Here is a 17,713-nt window from a genome sequence, read left to right on the forward strand (position 1 = left end):
TCAATCAACAAATAAAAGCAAGTATCACGAGTTTAAGTTATATTTAATTAAATAGAAAATAGTAATGTGGTCTGAGTTTGAGTGTCGCAATAGTGTCTTGACCTTCTAAAGCCACCATACAACACAGGTGCTAGCGTAAATAAAGTTAACACGTATTTTTCTCTTTATTAACGTCAGACGATTAACATATAACCCACAGCACAGAGGTAACCACAACAAGTTTTGTAAACTCAATATTATAATGATTTTTTTTCTCACCATGGCAGTAACATCGATAACGTTAATATGTTTTGAAAACTGATAGAACCACAGACGCGAGGATTCAGGCCCCCAGCATCTTCTTCACCAGGTAGCCGGGCATGTTGTAGAGGAACAGAGCCAAGATGGCCAGAAGCAGGAGAGCCGTGACGATCTTGATGGTCAACCACCGGTACTGGTCACACACTAGGTGTTTCGCTGCCTTGAACGGGATGAGGAACCAGAGGAGGGCAATGTCTGGACGGCTGGAGGAGCACAGAGAAACAGGTTGTTGGAAAACTTTTGCGGACCTAGCGTGGCAATTCGACTTTAGTTAATCGATTTTTTTGTTTGTTTGTTTGTTTTGTTTCGAAATATATATTGGATGAATTCTGTCACATCCTTGTTTTGCTTGTTTGTTTGTTTTTAAGATTATAGGCTACGTGTAGTTTACCAGATGCAAAAATAATGCCAAATCATAACTAATCTGGTAGGACACAGTTTACAAAAACAAGAAAACTAAATTGGACACTTTAAAAAACAATGACAGGATTGATCGAGAAACAGTTGGTTCAGATGTCAATTTATGCACAAATTCAAAATATCATACATAGCTACATGAAAAGAACAACAAAACAGCATTTCACAAAACAGGAGCAACTGTAAGACCTACAGGCCAGACACAGTGACGGAAGCACTCATGCACTCATAATTTCTCTTTCTGCATTGTTTTGTAAATAGTGCATTGACAGTGGACACTATTCAAACAAGAACTGATATACATGCCATCACACAAAGCTATCACCTGTTGTTTTTTTTTGTTTTTTTTATTGTTGGGACAGTAGCTGCCATATATCTGAGCAGAAGATATGAAGCTTGATGCCACTCTTTCAAAATAAATCAACATACAGATGTAGGTTTTAAAACAGCAACACCTCAATAATAGCAATAATAACTTAAAAAAAAAAAAAAAACTAAGGAAGATGGCTTAGCATGTAAAATTCCTGTAATCCAGAAGCCACTTCAAGCCCCCAGCATCTTCTTCACCATATACCCGGGCATATTGTATAGGAACACAGCCAAGATGGCTAGCAGCAGGAGAGCAGTGACGATCTTGATAGTCAGCCACCGGTACTGGTCACACATAAGATGTTTCGCTGCCTTGAAGGGGATGAGGAACCAGAGGAGGGCGATGTCTGGACGGCTGGAGAAGTACAACAACAGTGTTAGTGCGCTAAAGAGAGATACAATTAAAAAACTGCCCCCCCACAAAGGATTATACTTCTTAAAAGCAATGAAAATTCTAAGAGTGCAATTTAATTGTGGGAAAAAAGGATGATATGCCACTAAGTTTAGTTAGCACTTTATGTTGATGTGGCCCACTTACATTGATTTTAGCTACTTCAGATTTATTGAAATGTTACTTTTAGTAATTATATTTAAATACAGTTATTTTGCTATTTTAGTACTGGTATTTGATTTATTGGAACGGTGACAAGCATATGAGCGCTTAGCTGTTGTCCAGAATCATGCATTTACTTGATGTTTTCTTAAAAAATATTTTGGATGCTGATCATCAAAGTAAGAAAGTACTTTGATGATTAAAAAATGGAAACTGGAAACTAACAAAAGCAAGAAGAAGAAGAAGAAGAAGAAGAAGAAGAAGAAGAAGAAGAAGAAGAAGAAGAAAAGGCGTAGGAAAAGAAGAACAATAAGAAGGCATCTGGTATGTGAAACTGCTGGAACCTTCTGCAGACGTGTCATTACAACATCTCAAGCTCCCAGCATTTTCTTGACCATGTAACCAGGCATGCTGTAGAGGAAAATAGCCAGCAAGGCCAGCAGCAGCAGAGCCGTGACAATCTTGATGGCCAGCCACTTGTACTGGTTGCAGATCAAGTGTTTCACAGCTTTGAAAGGAGTGAGGAACCACAGCAGGCTGGTGTCTGGGCGGCTGGAGAGAAAATAATCAAAAAACACAGGGTGCGTGATGATACAGGGTATGATTTGCATGCTAATTTTTCCATTACATAAAATAAATATATGTTTATATTTACATCTGATGAGAATTTATAAGCAATCTGCAACATTTATTTTAGCAAGATTTTATATATGAATACAAAAAAGAATGTAAAGAGAAACTTACCATGCATCACAGCTGTAGTCGAGCACTTGGTTGAAGTAATGCCAACAAATGTTTTTCCCCATTTTTGAACGTTTTTAGCAATGGTTATGTTTGTTTAAGATATTTATATATATATTCATATATGTTTTTAAATCAACATATTATATTAATTTTTAGTGCAGGGTTGTTCCTTTTCTTTTTCTCTTGAGTTAATTGAATTATCAGTGATTTAACTTGTAAATTAATGAAATATAGTATTTATTTTCCTGTTTAAGTGATTTCTTTTTAAGGCTGGATTCAAATGCAGCTATGTTTTACATTTATGAGTAGACTGGATTACATGTTTGTAGTCAAAGAGAACAAAACAGGGATAAAAATGTGGACATTCTGAGGATTGCGGAATAAGATCCTCCATACTTTGGTTTTTCCAGCGGTTCTGGTTCATTGCGTCCTTCACCGACTGGGTTCCTCTCAGCTTCCTCTGCCGTCAGAAGGTGTAGCTCTGCCTCGACTTTCCCCTAATTGGACAACAAACAACAAAACTCTGAGTAATTGTTTACTTTTTGCCAGCAACATAGAACAAAGACCAACTTTTCACATTGACCCACCGTGAGCTCAAACTCGTCGTCTTCGTTTCTGGCCACGAAAGGCCACCAGCCTTTGATCCTCTTCTGCTTGAAGATAGACACCATGGGCATCTCTGCCTCATTCGTCACCATCTCAATGGTGCACTGCTTGGCAGTCTTCGCGCCACGTGGGAAACGGTTAAGGTCGAGCTCGATTGCCCCTTGGTAGAGAAACAAAGGTTAGTTAAGGACCTGCATTTCTTTTCATCTCATTATCCTCACAGATCATGTAACCAGAAGTGTGCTGTACCTAGGAAGTCATCTGCAGAGAAGTGATCGGCGTCCCATACTTGAAGGTTGAGCCGTGCTGGGATCTTGTACTCCGTCTCATCCCAGGCAAACATGGACTCCTTCTTGGAGATAACAATCTTCTCCTCAGCCATCAGGTAATCGAACGGGTACACAAAGCGCCAGTTGAAGTTTCCTTCACCAGTGATGGAGTGATAGTGGACATCCGTGTCCTGCTTGTCCTCCTGCTGCCCCTTTAGCCAACTGGTACAAGAGGAAGGTGTCAGCAAGTTTTCACAGGCTTCTGTACTGTATCAGCAACTGTATTAACTTTGCCCCAGTCCATTTTAGTATTATCTCATTCTGCATGGCAGTGGTTTCCGGATTTTTACATCTGATGAAATCTTTTTACCCTCGCACAAATATGTCACTTGATTTTTCGCCAGTGAAGATGTCGTCATCCTCAAGAACAACCTCATCTGTGTTCCAGATGATCACCCTCAGTTCGAACCTGGAGGCAGGGACACGGGACCGATGCAAGACAAAGAGTTCTTTAAATTGGCACATAGCTTAAGCATAAGGAAAAAGAAATCACTCCTCGAGCAGACAACGAACGTACTTCTTTGGTTTTCTTGGCGAGATGTCGAGGGCTGGGCCAGGTGCCGTCATGTCTTTAGGGAACATGTCCACCCACATCTCAATTCTCCCCTGAGGGCAATGGAACAGATATGAATTTTTTTTGTAAGGAACAAGACAATTAATTATTAGCTAAAAGGTGATGTGATCGCCCTGGATGTCAAACCTGTTCAATTCCTGGCTTGTCAGGGTGAAGTAATGGCCTGGTTTCCACATGCTCAGGGATGAGTTTGCAGCCGACCCGGGGCATTTCCTCCCAGTGGTTCAGCACGCTCAGAGCGAGGTGCTCATCTGTCTGCTTCTTCAAACCTGTCGAGTCAAGCAACCCATATGGATCAGAGTGGATTTGTATCACAACCAGCTTAGGATGAAAAAAATGCAAGGTGCAGATGGTGGTCACCATTTTCATCTTCTATCTCAGTGGGCGCCATGAAGACGCGGTTCTCCACCTTCACTCTTCCCGCTGGTCCATAGTGAGGCCCATCCAGTTTACCCTCCTTACACAGCTTAGCCAGGATTTGCGTAGGTTTCATCGGGTCTCGCCACACGTTGTAGCCATGACTAAGGAAAAAGAGCAAAAGCAGTCATAGTTGTGTCAAAGCCATCCACGCCTTGCTTAAGCGTATTGCAGCACGCTGATGACTGACTGTGGCTCCTACATGGCATAGTTATTGGTGATGCCACACGTGGCCCTGTGTTTGCTGTAGAAACGGTTCTCCAGGTCGAGTTTGGTCTCTCCGATCAAGTCATCAGTTCCCACCAGATCCCAGTCATAGATTGAGATGGTCAGCGTGGAATCCATGGGGAACGTGGCCTCAACGTCAAAGCACCTAAACTCAAAACGTTCATGTTATTAGGGATGGAATGAGACTTGAGTAAAGTGTCTGTTTGTGAAAACATGTGCAAGACTTTTAACACATTCAAGGAAAGGAGTAGTCGCAAGATTATCTCCTACCGGTTACGTAGCACATATTATATGCATGCATTATCGTTATCTCCACCAGTAAGAGGCCTGGTCAGACGGATGAGCTCGTTATGAGGGGCTCTAACGAATGAACAAGTTTGTTACTGCCAAAGTGGTGGCGCGTGCTCTGAAGCGTGGGATTCATGAGGAGGAGGAGAAGCATGTACTCTTTAAAAAGAACAGAGCCAGAGCCAGGAGTGTGGGATGCTGCTCGGCCACCTTGATTTCAATCAGAATGTATTGAAAGCACCCAACAGAGTTGTCTGCATTTTAACTCGTTGGGGCTCAGTCCCACAAAGAATTGATACGGTGGGTTACTACAGCTGGAAGCTTCCTATTGGTGCAAGGTGATATGCAGTCACACATCTATCTTGAGGCAATCTGCTACATGTTGCACACTCTTACTAAGGCTGGTTGGAGGTCAAGTGAAAACATGTCGCTGTGTTCTTCGTTGTTACCTAAATATGAAAAAACAGATGTGTTTGTTTGTTTTTAAATGCAGAATCCAGCAGCTTGTAGCGCTAAGGCCAGCAGTCATTTTCTGTATTCCTTCTTTGTCTGAGTCTGGGTGACATAACCAGCTTGCTAGTTTTATCCCAACTAAATTGAAGATTGTTATGGAATCCATGTATTCTAAAGACAGTTTCTATCTGAGTTTTGCCAAGATCGCTCCAGATGCCGTGCAAAAATAACAATTTCATATATGATGTGATACAAAATACTCTCACTCACTTGCCAAACAAAGGATTCAGCTGCTTGGAGATGTAGTTCTCTTTGTCTTTAATCTCCGTCTTTCCCAGTTTGATGGCAATGTAAGGATCTGCCTTCCCGTTGATGTCAGCAGGATGCAGATCAGTCGCCTTTGGACCATACACAGCGGGGAAAAGTTTTGATCTCATTACACACAATGGTTGTTCTCAGAATGAAGCACACTGAGCAGTGGCGACAAACACCTACCCTGATCACATAGATGCGCACAAGGATGTTGATGGGGTCGTTGTGAGGAATGTTCTGGAACATTCCCATGCTGGAGTCAAAGTTTGCATCTCTGGGCATATCATCCGACACTTTGTACATGCACAGTGAGCCCTGGGGGGATGCAGGTCAGCAGTAAGATGGCTGTATTGGCAAGATATATCCTAAACAAAATAGTTTGCCTTCTTACTTTGAATTTTCCAACAATTCTGTCCTCATCCGTCACATTTTGGTCATCGTCGTCGCCACCTTTACCTCGGAACAGGTTGAAACTGTGGAGCCAGTCCTCAAAGTTGTCAAACTCACTCTCCAGTTCCTTTGGGTACACCTTGGTGGAGAATGAGGACAAATAGCAAAATAGCTCTTGAAAGACTGAACAAAGCCCCTTTTTCCCTGCTGGCATAGAACGCTAATGAGGCCAGTTTATACCTTTAGCTCATCCAGCTTTGGCTTCTTCCTCTCAAATGAATCTGGTGTTTTCTTCTTCTCCTTTTTGCCTTTTCCTTTCTTGGTGCCTTTTACAGGAAAGTCATCAGGTTTGATATCTGAGTTCGAAGCCAACGGTGGAAGGAGGATGGAGTCGAGACAGGATGTTGGAGGGGGAGGCGGGTCGGAAAAGCAAAAAAACTTAGGACATGAATTCTACATGAAAGTCGCCAAAAAAACCCAGTGATTAGTGCATTCACGAAGCATGCCGCTGAACTGTATAACACTGAGGTATACAGTGCAGTGGAGATACTTGGTGATGATGTGAGAGGATCCTCCAGGCAGGTGGTGCCATAGAAATTCTCATTAAAGAGAAGACCACAACTTAAAATGTTATTGTACTAATGTATGATTGTGTTGCCCAATTGTAATTTCTCTCTCTCTCACTCTCTCTCTCTTTTCAATTCTCATCATTTACACTTTCGTCTTGACAACTTTCATGGCAAGCATACTGGTCATATGCGGAATTTCATGGGAGATGAAGAGTGCGCGTCCCACATTTGGAAAATTTGGATTCATGTCTGCATCTGCAAGGATGCACTCTCAGGCTACGATGGTCTAACAGGCTCAATACTGCATTGTAGAGGAAAACAAAACATCAGTCAATCAACTCATGAAACTTTAACAGGTCTTTGAAGAAGAAGAAGATGAAGACCTTAATTGATCTCACAGTGGAGAAATTTGCATAATTACAGCAGCAAAACTGTATAGTGCAAAAGATTGAGAGTTATATTAATTAAAGAAATAAGGCAGTAAAAAACTAAAATAAAATATTTGTAGGTATAAATGTAAAATGAAAACAAGATGTTTACATCTTATGGACAGTTGAATGTACAGCTATCTACAGTACATAATGACAATAAATGAGACTTTATTGCATCTTTGATAAAAACTGCCTGGTAATGTTGCAAGAGGCTTGAATATATGCACAAGCTATTAAATCTTTCGACACAGTGTTGTTCCCTTACCTCTGCCGTCTGTGACGTCTGCCTCATCTTTTTCTTCTGAATCTGAGAGAGCAGCATCTTGAGCCTTAAGGGCCTGGAGAACCAGAGGGTTGGTTCGTGAGATGTGTATTTTTTGGTGTTTGCTTATTTGGCTTAAAAGCTCAGTTTTGCTGTGCTTCTGTTGCGGCCACTGACCTCTGTCAGAGTTTCAATGGATGCAAAATACTTGGACCACCAGTCCAACATGCTCTCGTCCAGTTCCTCCTCGTCAAAGTCATCTCCCTTCTTTCTCTTCCTCTTTTTCCCCTTCCCGTCTTTGTCGTCATCCTTTTGTTTAAATAAAAGAGGCATTAAAGAAGCTGGGAGAAAGACAGAAAGTCAGCTTTGAATCACACCAAAGCTCATGTCTTACCTCTATTTTCACCACAGCGTCGGAACTCTGGGTATGGAGCCACACAAGCATGATTAAACGGTTTGCGGAGATCTGTAAAACTAGAAACTATCTAAAGGAATTTAACAAAACTTACAGAGTCCAATTTGACCACAGTCTCCATCTTCTTGTAAGCGGGCTCGTTCTCCATACCAACAACAATGATTTCCTCTGAAAGTTAAAATCAAATATATTCAATGCAATCATGAGGAAAAACATGCACATTTTTTCTCATTTTATTCAAACCTGTTGTGGAAAAACTGTTGCCCTGTTTGTCTGCTGGCCGGAAGATGAACTTCCTTAGGCTGGTCACAGCGTTGGAGCCAACCAGGGTGAAACGTCCGAAAGCCCGGCAGTCCACCACTCGGATGTTTAGTGGCGGGTGAAGCAACTCGTTCTCTGGCAAATCCTTCAGAATTACATTGTAATTACATCATACATTAATCATCCTTATAGAATAAGGATGAAATAATGTTAGTTCTCAACAGAATAAAACAGATGATAAATACCACTTCAAACCACTTGACAAGGGTGCTGAAATTGGGGTTTTTCTTGTAGTTGGGGATGAGTGCAGACTGCACTCCTTTTCCGGCACATTCAATATCCACTCTGGGGCGATCTACCTGGGCTAGATTAACCCTTTTGAGGTCCCTCAAGCCCCAGAACAAAACCTGGCAAACAGACAGGGCTATATTACTGTTTACCTCCTTTCATGAACTAATACAGCCTCTCTATGAATTAAACTGAACCTCAATCCTGTATTTGCTGAGCACTGGTCGGATTCCCAGTGGGACTGGCAGTAGCGGGCCACGATCTATATCGGTAGGGCCGTCAATGGGTGGAAGGTCAGCTTTCCCGTTGGGGCCAATCTAAGAAATTACACAAAGAAGTTGCAGTTTTGTTTTCCGATCCGTTGCTCATGCTGTTGAAAACAGGACTCTGGCGCCTGAGAGATAAAGAACCTGCAAGAGCTCGAAAGCTGCTAGCATTTCTCCGGCGCAGCAGTTCCCGCGGTAGATCTGGTAGTACTCCAGTTGGGGAGGGAAGCGAGGTGGGCCGTAGTGCTCGTCGGCCATCTTCACCACTGGCTTGGCAAATGTCCTGCCCATGAAGTCGGCTTTGCCCTGAGAGCACAACAGTGTAAATGTTCCGCGCACCGCAATACAAGTTCAGCTTTGAAAAAGGAGGATCTCAAACATTCACGCCATTATGAGGTGTGACTTTATGAGTGGAATTAAAGAAACATGGCTGGGCATGCGCATGTTTCTCCTTAGGCCCCATTAGCCTTTAAAAATGAAAACTGACAAACTTTAATTAACCAATGAACTGCAGGACAGATGTCTTTTTTCTTTTATAAACCAATTTCACATTAAATCTCTTCTGCAGTCAGTGGTTATGAATGAACCCAAAATCCCTGTCAGCAACATAAAACACGCACAAAATATTTAACTTAAAGGGATGCAACAGGTATAAGCGATGTGCTTTTTAGTGACAAAGCCTCTTATTCCTCTTGCATGCCTTTTAGCATTCTCTACTCTGCACACTGTTGCAGTTCTTCCACATGATCTCAAGCCACACTCTACTTATCCAAATGGGTCATCCAAAACCAAGGGTGTAATAGCCAGGAGCAGATATAGAACTGACAGTCAGCAAAATAGTTTTCCTCCCAAAATATATATGTACTTATGTATATCAACATGACATAAACAAAAGCAGTTCAACAGAATCATGATAACAGTTCAGGTAACTGGCAATAAATAATTGGTGGGGTCAGTATTTGGCATTGGCTGTGGGTTTAAAATAAGTGAATATGTTAAGTCTTAAATTTCAGGAGACCTGCAGACGAATTCTGACAGAAACAAAGTCTCACCACTGTATCTTGATCATAGATTTCAATAACAATGATGGGGGGGTCGTCTCTGAGCTCGCTGGCTTCACCAAACAACTCCACGTTCTCAAAGACCAGCAGTTGGTCCCACGTTGGGCACAGTGTCTCAGCCAGAACCTGAACAGAGGACCAAGCAAGAGACGCTGACGCAGGTTCTGCGCTCCGAGGAGGGAAGAGTGTAGTGCTTTTTTTTAAGTGTGCTAACCTCGGTCACTTGACTTTGTGTGGAGAAGAAGACCCTGGCGAAGGGATCAGACAGACCTGTGCTGTCGGCGGCAAACAGGCTCCGAGCTTGGTACATGTGGACCCTCAACTGGAAGATCTGTTTCACTGTAACCCAGTGCAAACATCAAGTTCAGTCATTTCCTTAATTTTGGGACAAAAATGAAAACCTGATTTTTGGAGGAATTGAAGCAGAGGAGATGCAGGGTCTTACTCATGTAGGTGAGGCTGATGGGTGGTGAAAATGGCATGCCGGGCCCTTTGGACAACTTGTTTTCTTCAAATCCATTCGGAAGACCACTCAGATAGTCTTTGCGTTGTCTGTTCAGTCCAAGCCACAAATAGATCTCGATCTTGGACTGGACTGTCCAGCCTGCAGGTCCGAAACCTTTCTTACCAGGAATCTTCAAAAAACATGAAATAAAACAAATAAACAAATTTTTAGGATGGAATCTGATGGAACATTGAAAACATTTCAGAGTATTTTGTTGTCTTCTGCACCCTCAGAAAGATGGTCTTGACTTTCCCACAGTCCTTCCCTCTCTCCTGCTCTGTGCTGGAGAAAAGGATATCTTTGGAGGGGACACGTGCGTAGGCGATCCGCTTGCCATTACTGATCATCCAGATGAAAACATCAGGGACACTGTGCTGAGGCTGTGTTGGAGACAGACACTCTCATTTCAGGATACAGGCATGAAGACAAGCGTTGGTTGCCAATGACAGACGCGCCGTTCAAGATCCCACCTCATCAGCCAGGAACCGCAGCTTTGCCAGGAAGTTGTGAGCGAGCTTAAGTTTGTCTCTCACTGTGCTCTTCTTCACTTGGGACCTCATGGATTTGGCCTGCTGGCCGATGGTCTCCTGGATCCAGAAACAACAGCAGCAGCAGCAGTTAGGTGAGACATCACAAGTACAGACCGTTACCTATTGTTCTAAAAGTAGGCTTGAATATTGTCAGATTATCCAACATACCACTTCAGAGAGGCACAGCTTCAGTCTCTCCTTGTCCAGTTTGGTTCTGCCCATCTGGTTCTGGTCATTGTTTGCCAGAAAAATAAAGTGACTGAAAGGAGAACTTGATCAGTCTCAACTTCCATAGTATTAAAGTTCCATATTATCCAAAATTAGTATACAAGATTCACTTGATCACTGTTTTCTACAAATGTGTCTGCAGTCTGTCAGTAAATGTCCTAGAAACCAAAAGTCCATCCTTCTTCTTTTGCTTGCATCACTACTGAACCCCATTATAATGTCACAAAGGGTAGTGAAAACTCCCAGCTTGGTGACACCCTCAGCCTGATGTTTGTTCTGAGCAGTGAACTGTTCCAGGAAACTAAAACTGGGCCTATTTGGAGGTGGCTGCAAACAGAGGGCTAAAAAAAAAGGATGGTTTTGAAAAAGAAACACTTCACTAAACTCAAGGAAGTAAATTTAAATTATGGAATTATGCTCTAAGAGACCTTGAGGAATATGTTTTGAGCCAGTGCCTACTGACCTGCAGCCCTGACTGAGTTCCTCTAAGACGCCTCTCAGCCTGCGTTCAGGGTAGGCCTTTTCCGTCTTGAAGATCTCTTGCACATCGTTCAGTCCGTCCTCCTGCAACAACACACAGTTCTTCAGGCTCAGCAAGCGAATGCCAAAAACAAATAAGAACAATGAAAAACTTCTTAGACAACAAATTTTGCAAGCAAAATTATGTGTTGTGTCGTGCCAGTTTGTCAGCGATGTTGTCTATGACGTTGGCGTTGTACAGCCTCCTCCTCTGGTCCTGCCACCAGCTCTTGATGAAGATACATGGCTTCCTCTCAAAATAAGGCAAATGGAAGTAGTTTCTGAAGAAGGCAAGACAAATCATCATTGTACAGCACTTTGGCTACACCTGTGGTTTTTTATATGTGCTATATAAATAAAGTTGATGATGATGAAATCACAATAAGAAATGAAGGACTGTCAAATAAAAGGAGTAATTAAAGGCTGTCGAATAAAGGCTCAGTTAAAATGACAATGACAGTGATGATGATGCCGATGATAATGAGGAGGTGTTTTCTTGCTCTGACCGGTCAGTAATGACGGGCTTCATGGGTGGGGTAGTGGCCACCGAGTTCAGGTCACTGTCATCGTCCATCTCCTCGTCGCTGGAGTTCTGAATGAGTTCTGTTTCCTCTTCCCCGCCGTCCCCTCCTCCTTTCTTGCCTTTCGTTTTCGGCATTGCCGCCCCGTCGATTTCATTTCCGTAGTAACCTAACACGTGGAGAAATCGTGCGGCAGTTGTGACTCGCATTATGACTGACAACCACCTACTTTCTTGGAGAAACATTGGGGATGGGGTTACCTATGGTGACCTCGAAGTTTATGGGTTTATCGCCAATCTTTCTGTCAATCATCGTGGCCTCAAGGAAAGATCCAAATAGGAAGAACTCATCAACCTTCCCAGTAGCTGTCTGCAAAACAGACAATAAGAGACATAAACAGATTTATAAATATTTTCCTTATTATAGCAGTATAGAAAAAAAAACTTAATGCATGGTCATTTTCTAAATGAAACATGTCAGCCCAGTGAATCATGTGATCTTTGTTGTGAGAACCATGAGAACTCAATGACAAAGGGTACCAGGAACCTCCCTATGCTCCACTGAATTTGCTGTGTGACTTACATTGTCCATGGACAATGATGAAGCGAGCAAATGCAAACACTGTTAATAATGCAACAGGTGGGCTCGAAGCAGGGGAAGGCTAATCAATAATTCACTATTAACGGCAGCACAACGACCTGACAGCAAAGACAACAGCAGTTCTTGCCCACACATGACCCCCAATCCCAGCAGCCATCCACCCACCTCTGAGATGTTGGCCACTCCCTCCACCTGCACCTCTGTGGAGCTGGTGATCTCAGGAGAAGAAGTGTCCAGGATCTCCACGCCCAGGCTTATCAGCAGACGGGCCCTGAAGGACACGCCCTCACCCAGACCCTCGTTCAACTCCTGGTACTCGTCCATCAGAGTGTAGGTGCGGGTGGAGCCATACATGTTGACCCAGGCCGGGCCCAACGTTGGAAGAAAGCCTGGGGAATGTGAGATATATGGACTCTTATGATGGAATTGAACTGTTCTGAGTGGGTCTGGTTGTGAGTTTAAAGCCCCCATGTTGGACACATTTTTAAATCTTTATTGTCTCTTGGGATCCCAGCAGAGCAGCTCAGGGATGAAACCTACACCTACCTAAGAGTGTGGATACTTTGCATAATAGTGAAGTTTATAATATAGGACCTTTCAGATGTCTGCATGCACTCCAAGTGGGCACTCACTCTCCTCACTGCCCTCCTTATTGTCATCTCCCACTGTACTCCACTGAAATTGCTGTGTGACTTACATTGTCCACAGACAATGACGAGCTGGGTAAATGCAAACACTGTGTGAATAATTCAACAGGTGGGCCAAAAAAAAGGAGGATTAATAATTGACAGTGACAGCGGCAGAACAAACTGTTATCAAAGGCAACAAAAGCAACTCTTCCTATGACATCACGAAAGGGACTTCACATCTCTCTGTAACTTTCTGAGATGGAAAGACATTTTATCTGAATTTAATCAACATTTCACCTTTGTCCCCATCATTGGAGATCTTCCTCAGGTCTAGGAAGTGTGTTCCAATGGCGACGTCGTTCACCTTATCTGAGTCGCGGATCTGGATTTTCATGCGCGTGCACAGTGGCGGAAACATCTCGGTGAAAACTATTTGCTCATTCCAGATTGGCTCATAGCAGCTCTTCTGAACTGAAGTTTTCCCCTGTAGTGACAAAACAACAACACATTGCAATTGTAAGAAAATGTGATATTTTGTTTTTGATCTTGGAGGAAATTCACTGCTTCACCTTCTGCCCAGCGAACTGCACTTGGACATAAGGATCTACCAGGTCCTTATTTTCCCCTATGAAGGCCTTCTTGACGTTGGCCATGATGCTGGTGTTCATCCTGGGTAGGCCCTCAGCTCTGTAGATCTTCAGATAGTAACGAGCCCACTGGCGCTCTGCAGGCACGCCTTCCGGTAGCAGGAGGTTCCTGGGAAAGATGAACCAGACCGGATAAGCAATAGGCAGCAATGGTGACGGCTGGGATGAAGCATCAGAGCGACCACCAAGATTTATGAGTTACCCATCTATTTCATCTTCATCTGTTTCGTTCGCCTTGTGTGGAGTCTTTAAAGTGTCTCCTTTGGCCACGACTGCGATGTCACACTTGACGTAGCCTTTACATCCCGCTGAGATATCGTCAGGGTCGGACAGCAAAGCCCACTTGTGGTAAAACTGATGATCTGGAAGACCAACAAACAGTCTCATTTAACATCAGCATCATCCATTCATCAAATGCATCCATGCATACATTATTTACCAGACTGAGAGTAGATTGTGCCAACATCCATTTTGAATGTTCCAACCAATGTTCCACTACGAAGGAGATTTTTGGAGTGGATTACCTGTAGAGGTGAGACAGAGAAACAATTTAATTTTTATCAATATTAATCTTTTATGTTTGTTGCTTTTTGGCAATTTATTTTTTAGTTTTAATGATCATTTGTTAAACCTTATCTTTAAAAAGTCATACTTTTGTTGTGTAATTACTTTTTTATCATTTACTTTTTACGTGATATATATAGTATTTTGTAATTTTATTAAAATTATTATTTTTTTTGCTTTTACTGTCTGAAGATGGCAAAAAAAGTTATCTTTCGATCCTTTAAGGATCAGGAGACATTGAGCAATCTTCAACAATTTAGTGAAGCAAATAGCACAAAAGTGGTCTCTCTGTGGTGGAGAAGATTCTAATATGAGCATAACTATCGCAAAATGATTCTTCAGTACAGCACTTGATGGAGTGTGTCTGTTGCATATTTGTTCATCACCATGTGATAGTGTGAACTCAGGAGATGGTGTTTACAACTCACAGACAGCTTCAGGATTTTGTCGAACATCACATCTGGGGGGACGTGGAAGTCAAACACAAAGTACTGGAAGGGAAAATGACGGGAGTCTTTATAGTGATGTTTTCACACAAGTTTAATTACCAAATGGATTGCTGTGACCGACCTCATTGTAATATGGACAGTTGGTCGACTCTTTCATAGAGGTATACTTCTTCTCATCCCCGATCTCCACGCACACCATGGGATCCATGTTCAGTCCCACCAGCTGCCGGGCTTCAATCACCGACACGCTCACCTGAAATGTGGCCACAGACTTTAAGTGTTTCATGGACACTGTTATGACTGATGACACTCTTCAAAGCTAGTGAGTGAACGTCCATGTTCACAAAAGAGCGCAAGAGTTCTTACTTGGTAATCTACTGGTCTTCCGGAGCTGGGCTCCATCTTTATGTCTGGCTTGGACCTGTGAGACAGCAGTTGCACAAAGTTAATCAGAGCACTGCTTGTGTTTAGAGGGCAGAGATGGAGATGGAGACATGCTTGCCTCTTGTTTGACACGTTGGTGGTGACGGCTGTGACCGAAGCCAAGGAGATAGCGTCCACGTCCAGGCCACCTCCCAGAAACATGGCTTGATGGTCCAGGTTCTCAGTCTCAAGAATGGCCGGCTCATCTGTCAGGGAAGCAACCAATCAGAAGGTTGGATCAATCAGAGGAAACCTTTGTGAAAAATGCTCACACATTTTACAGGAAAGCAAGATGAAGTTGAGATAATGATACTTTTTCCAGATTACAGCAACATGTAGACGTTTTCTAGAACAGAAACTTCTCTGACAGGTCACCTAGCCTGGAAGGATTTGAAACTGAATAGCAGTGTGTAATCCAAGCCTGGACTTCCTGTCTGATTTAACCTAATCTTCTGTCACCCTGACCACTGATACCTCCATTCCTGTCCTCCTTGTGTCCACGGTGCTTACTGCGCTTCATGCTTCAAGGATGCCCTTTTTTGTGAGCTGTGTGAAAAAAATAAAAATCAGAAATAAACAAATTAATTTAACTTTTTTTAATCCTAAAAAGATGCAACATCTATGTATACAAGGACAAAAAACATCAGCTCATTGTAGTTGTTAGACTTGAGCTGCTACGAAGTGCCACTTAACTGAGACTGACTTCAAAACAAATTAGGACAAACACAAATTGCAGGATTAACACAAAAACCATCGCATGCGTATAATATTTCTGAGCCCTTGCAAAAACCTCGCTCAGGAATAACAAAAAAGAGGCCTTTAAATTATTCAAATTGGTTGACTTTTGCAGATCAATTACAAATTGGACATTTTACAAGCAGCATGGAAAAAGACAAACTGCATCTCTGCATTTTTAATTAATCAGCAAAGTTCCCTTCAGTAATGTGGCCGTTCAAACGTTATTTCCCTAGAACCTCTCAATGTCAGAAAACAAAAACAGAGCAGCAACAGAAAAAAACTAAAAACGAATGTAAGAGACACTTCATCAGCTACCTGTTAGAAAATAAGGGAACAGAAAACATTTAAGAGCAACAATTAAAAAAACAAACAAACAGCTGAAGCTCTTGCTTTATGTAAACTTCATACATCAAAAATGCGTACCTAAGACTGAATAGAACATATTTCTGTTGTCAGAGAGTATTTATTTTTAAAAAAAAGTGTGAAGAAAAGATATTTGTTGCAGATACTCTGGAGACCAAGTCTGACCTTTTGCATTCACAACCAAAATAATCTGTCAAAATACATACCATACAAAAAAGTGATGCTCCCGTTCCCCTTTTGTGAGGAGGTCCGAAAGGTTTTCCCTCTATGCGACTTCTCTTCTGACTTGGGACGGAGAGAACACTACATGAACATTTTAGATGTTTGCACGGCAGGAGAAACAAGGCAACAGAGCAACGCTGCAGGGAAAAGAATTTGGTTTGTCCAAGGCAGAAGTTGCCCAGGAGTGATATGATACGCCGATGAATAGTACATGAGTGTTGAACCCGAGACTGGTAACTATGACTAGGGTCTGCCGAGAGACGTCACTGTGAGTCGAAGGCTGCCAATCCAGGTGCATGACGATAAAAATTATAAGCAGAATTTTTATAATTTTGGGTGAATGATTTATCAGCCGCCACACTATTGTAATGGTGTGCGATTCAAATGCTTACAACTAAATACTAACTAAATATTGCACACTGGGCCTTTAAAAGTGCACACATTGGACCAGCTGACATGAAGTAAATTTAACTATGTTACCAGAAGATCGAAAATAAGCTTGTTTAAATAGTTCTTGGTTCTTGGATCTGTTGTTTTAGTTGTAAAAATTATCGTACAGGAGGAAATCTTCAGAAATAGTGTGAGGAGTAAATTGAATAAAATAGATAGATAGATAGATAGATAGATAGATAGATATACTGATAGAAATACATCAGTGTTTCGTAAAGAATTTCGTGGAAGTGAAGGACATATCAGTGCAGACCAGAGTGAGGAAATGTGTTTTTTCCTAATGCTAAATTGCTCTAAAATGGACAAAGTTGCCTTTTTCCTAGAATTATTAAATAACGATGTGCCCTTATCACAACGGTTTCCTGTTTCAAATTAATTCACTTTCAAACCTCTTGGACGTCAATTAGGCACATTTTTAGAAAACTTTTTTTTTTTTTTTTCCATAATACTTTCTCTCTTGAATAGACAGAGGATGATTTCTTTTAGTCAGCAGAAGATGATAACCTCGAATAAAAGGAAACATCGGAAACACTGATCACGAAGCCCGCTTGAGCCACGCTTTGGCAACTCCTATTCAAATGCAGCCTGAATGCAGAGGTATGACTCATCATCTCATCAATTACACATATGGCCGGTCAGCATGCCATACACGAGAGTCTAAAGTTGCGAGTGTCTGATGAGACAAGTGGCTGAATTATTAACACGCCCCAGTCAGTGTTGCATTGGGCACCCTCATTATGTGGAGGTATCACTGTTCACAACAACAAATAGATTTTGTGAAAAGGGGAACGA

General features: G+C 42.2%; 1 protein-coding gene and 1 long non-coding RNA gene across 2 annotated transcripts; one reads left to right on the plus strand and one right to left on the minus strand.

Moving 5' to 3' along the window:
* Nucleotides 1–150: 150 nt before the first annotated feature.
* Nucleotides 151–16,590, minus strand: LOC142886228 (otoferlin-like). The gene is made up of 42 exons (XM_076023222.1): nucleotides 16,456–16,590; nucleotides 15,623–15,694; nucleotides 15,228–15,354; nucleotides 15,092–15,146; nucleotides 14,847–14,978; nucleotides 14,705–14,767; nucleotides 14,152–14,236; nucleotides 13,915–14,074; nucleotides 13,635–13,821; nucleotides 13,363–13,549; nucleotides 12,602–12,825; nucleotides 12,097–12,205; nucleotides 11,822–12,005; nucleotides 11,476–11,596; nucleotides 11,260–11,360; nucleotides 10,737–10,827; nucleotides 10,509–10,625; nucleotides 10,266–10,418; nucleotides 9,979–10,168; nucleotides 9,748–9,872; nucleotides 9,525–9,659; nucleotides 8,617–8,778; nucleotides 8,404–8,523; nucleotides 8,164–8,325; nucleotides 7,901–8,063; nucleotides 7,752–7,825; nucleotides 7,637–7,663; nucleotides 7,420–7,551; nucleotides 7,246–7,318; nucleotides 6,221–6,336; nucleotides 5,982–6,119; nucleotides 5,774–5,905; nucleotides 5,549–5,676; nucleotides 4,512–4,682; nucleotides 4,253–4,413; nucleotides 4,019–4,161; nucleotides 3,836–3,924; nucleotides 3,629–3,727; nucleotides 3,239–3,480; nucleotides 2,971–3,149; nucleotides 2,780–2,880; nucleotides 151–503 (listed from the first exon to the last, which is right to left on the minus strand). Exons 2-42 carry the CDS (start codon nucleotides 15,666–15,668, stop codon nucleotides 323–325), a joined length of 5,385 nt encoding a protein of 1,794 aa, XP_075879337.1. The 5' UTR covers nucleotides 15,669–15,694; nucleotides 16,456–16,590; the 3' UTR covers nucleotides 151–322.
* LOC142886230 (uncharacterized) lies at nucleotides 3,032–3,816 on the plus strand. The gene is made up of 3 exons (XR_012926397.1): nucleotides 3,032–3,167; nucleotides 3,243–3,374; nucleotides 3,707–3,816. It is a non-coding gene; the product is annotated as an uncharacterized LOC142886230 (long non-coding RNA).
* Nucleotides 16,591–17,713: the final 1,123 nt, after the last annotated feature.

Source organism: Nelusetta ayraudi, unplaced genomic scaffold, assembly GCF_046127955.1.
Source record: "Nelusetta ayraudi isolate G7.1 ecotype Tasmania unplaced genomic scaffold, CSIRO-AGI_Nayr_v1 ptg000015l, whole genome shotgun sequence".
Taxonomy (NCBI): domain Eukaryota; kingdom Metazoa; phylum Chordata; class Actinopteri; order Tetraodontiformes; family Monacanthidae; genus Nelusetta; species Nelusetta ayraudi.

What these genes read in the sequence shown, in the direction of transcription:
- LOC142886228 (XM_076023222.1), bottom strand. Translation starts at nt 15,668, where the DNA reads ATGAAGCGCAGTAAGCACCGTGGACACAAGGAGGACAGGAATGGAG. An exon ending in TCAAGACCATCTTTCTGAGG is followed by an intron (nt 10,169 to 10,265) that starts GTGCAGAAGACA and finishes TGTTTTTTGAAG; the next exon opens with ATTCCTGGTAAGAAAGGTTT. An exon ending in ACAAGCCAGGAATTGAACAG is followed by an intron (nt 3,925 to 4,018) that starts GTTTGACATCCA and finishes CATTGCCCTCAG; the next exon opens with GGGAGAATTGAGATGTGGGT.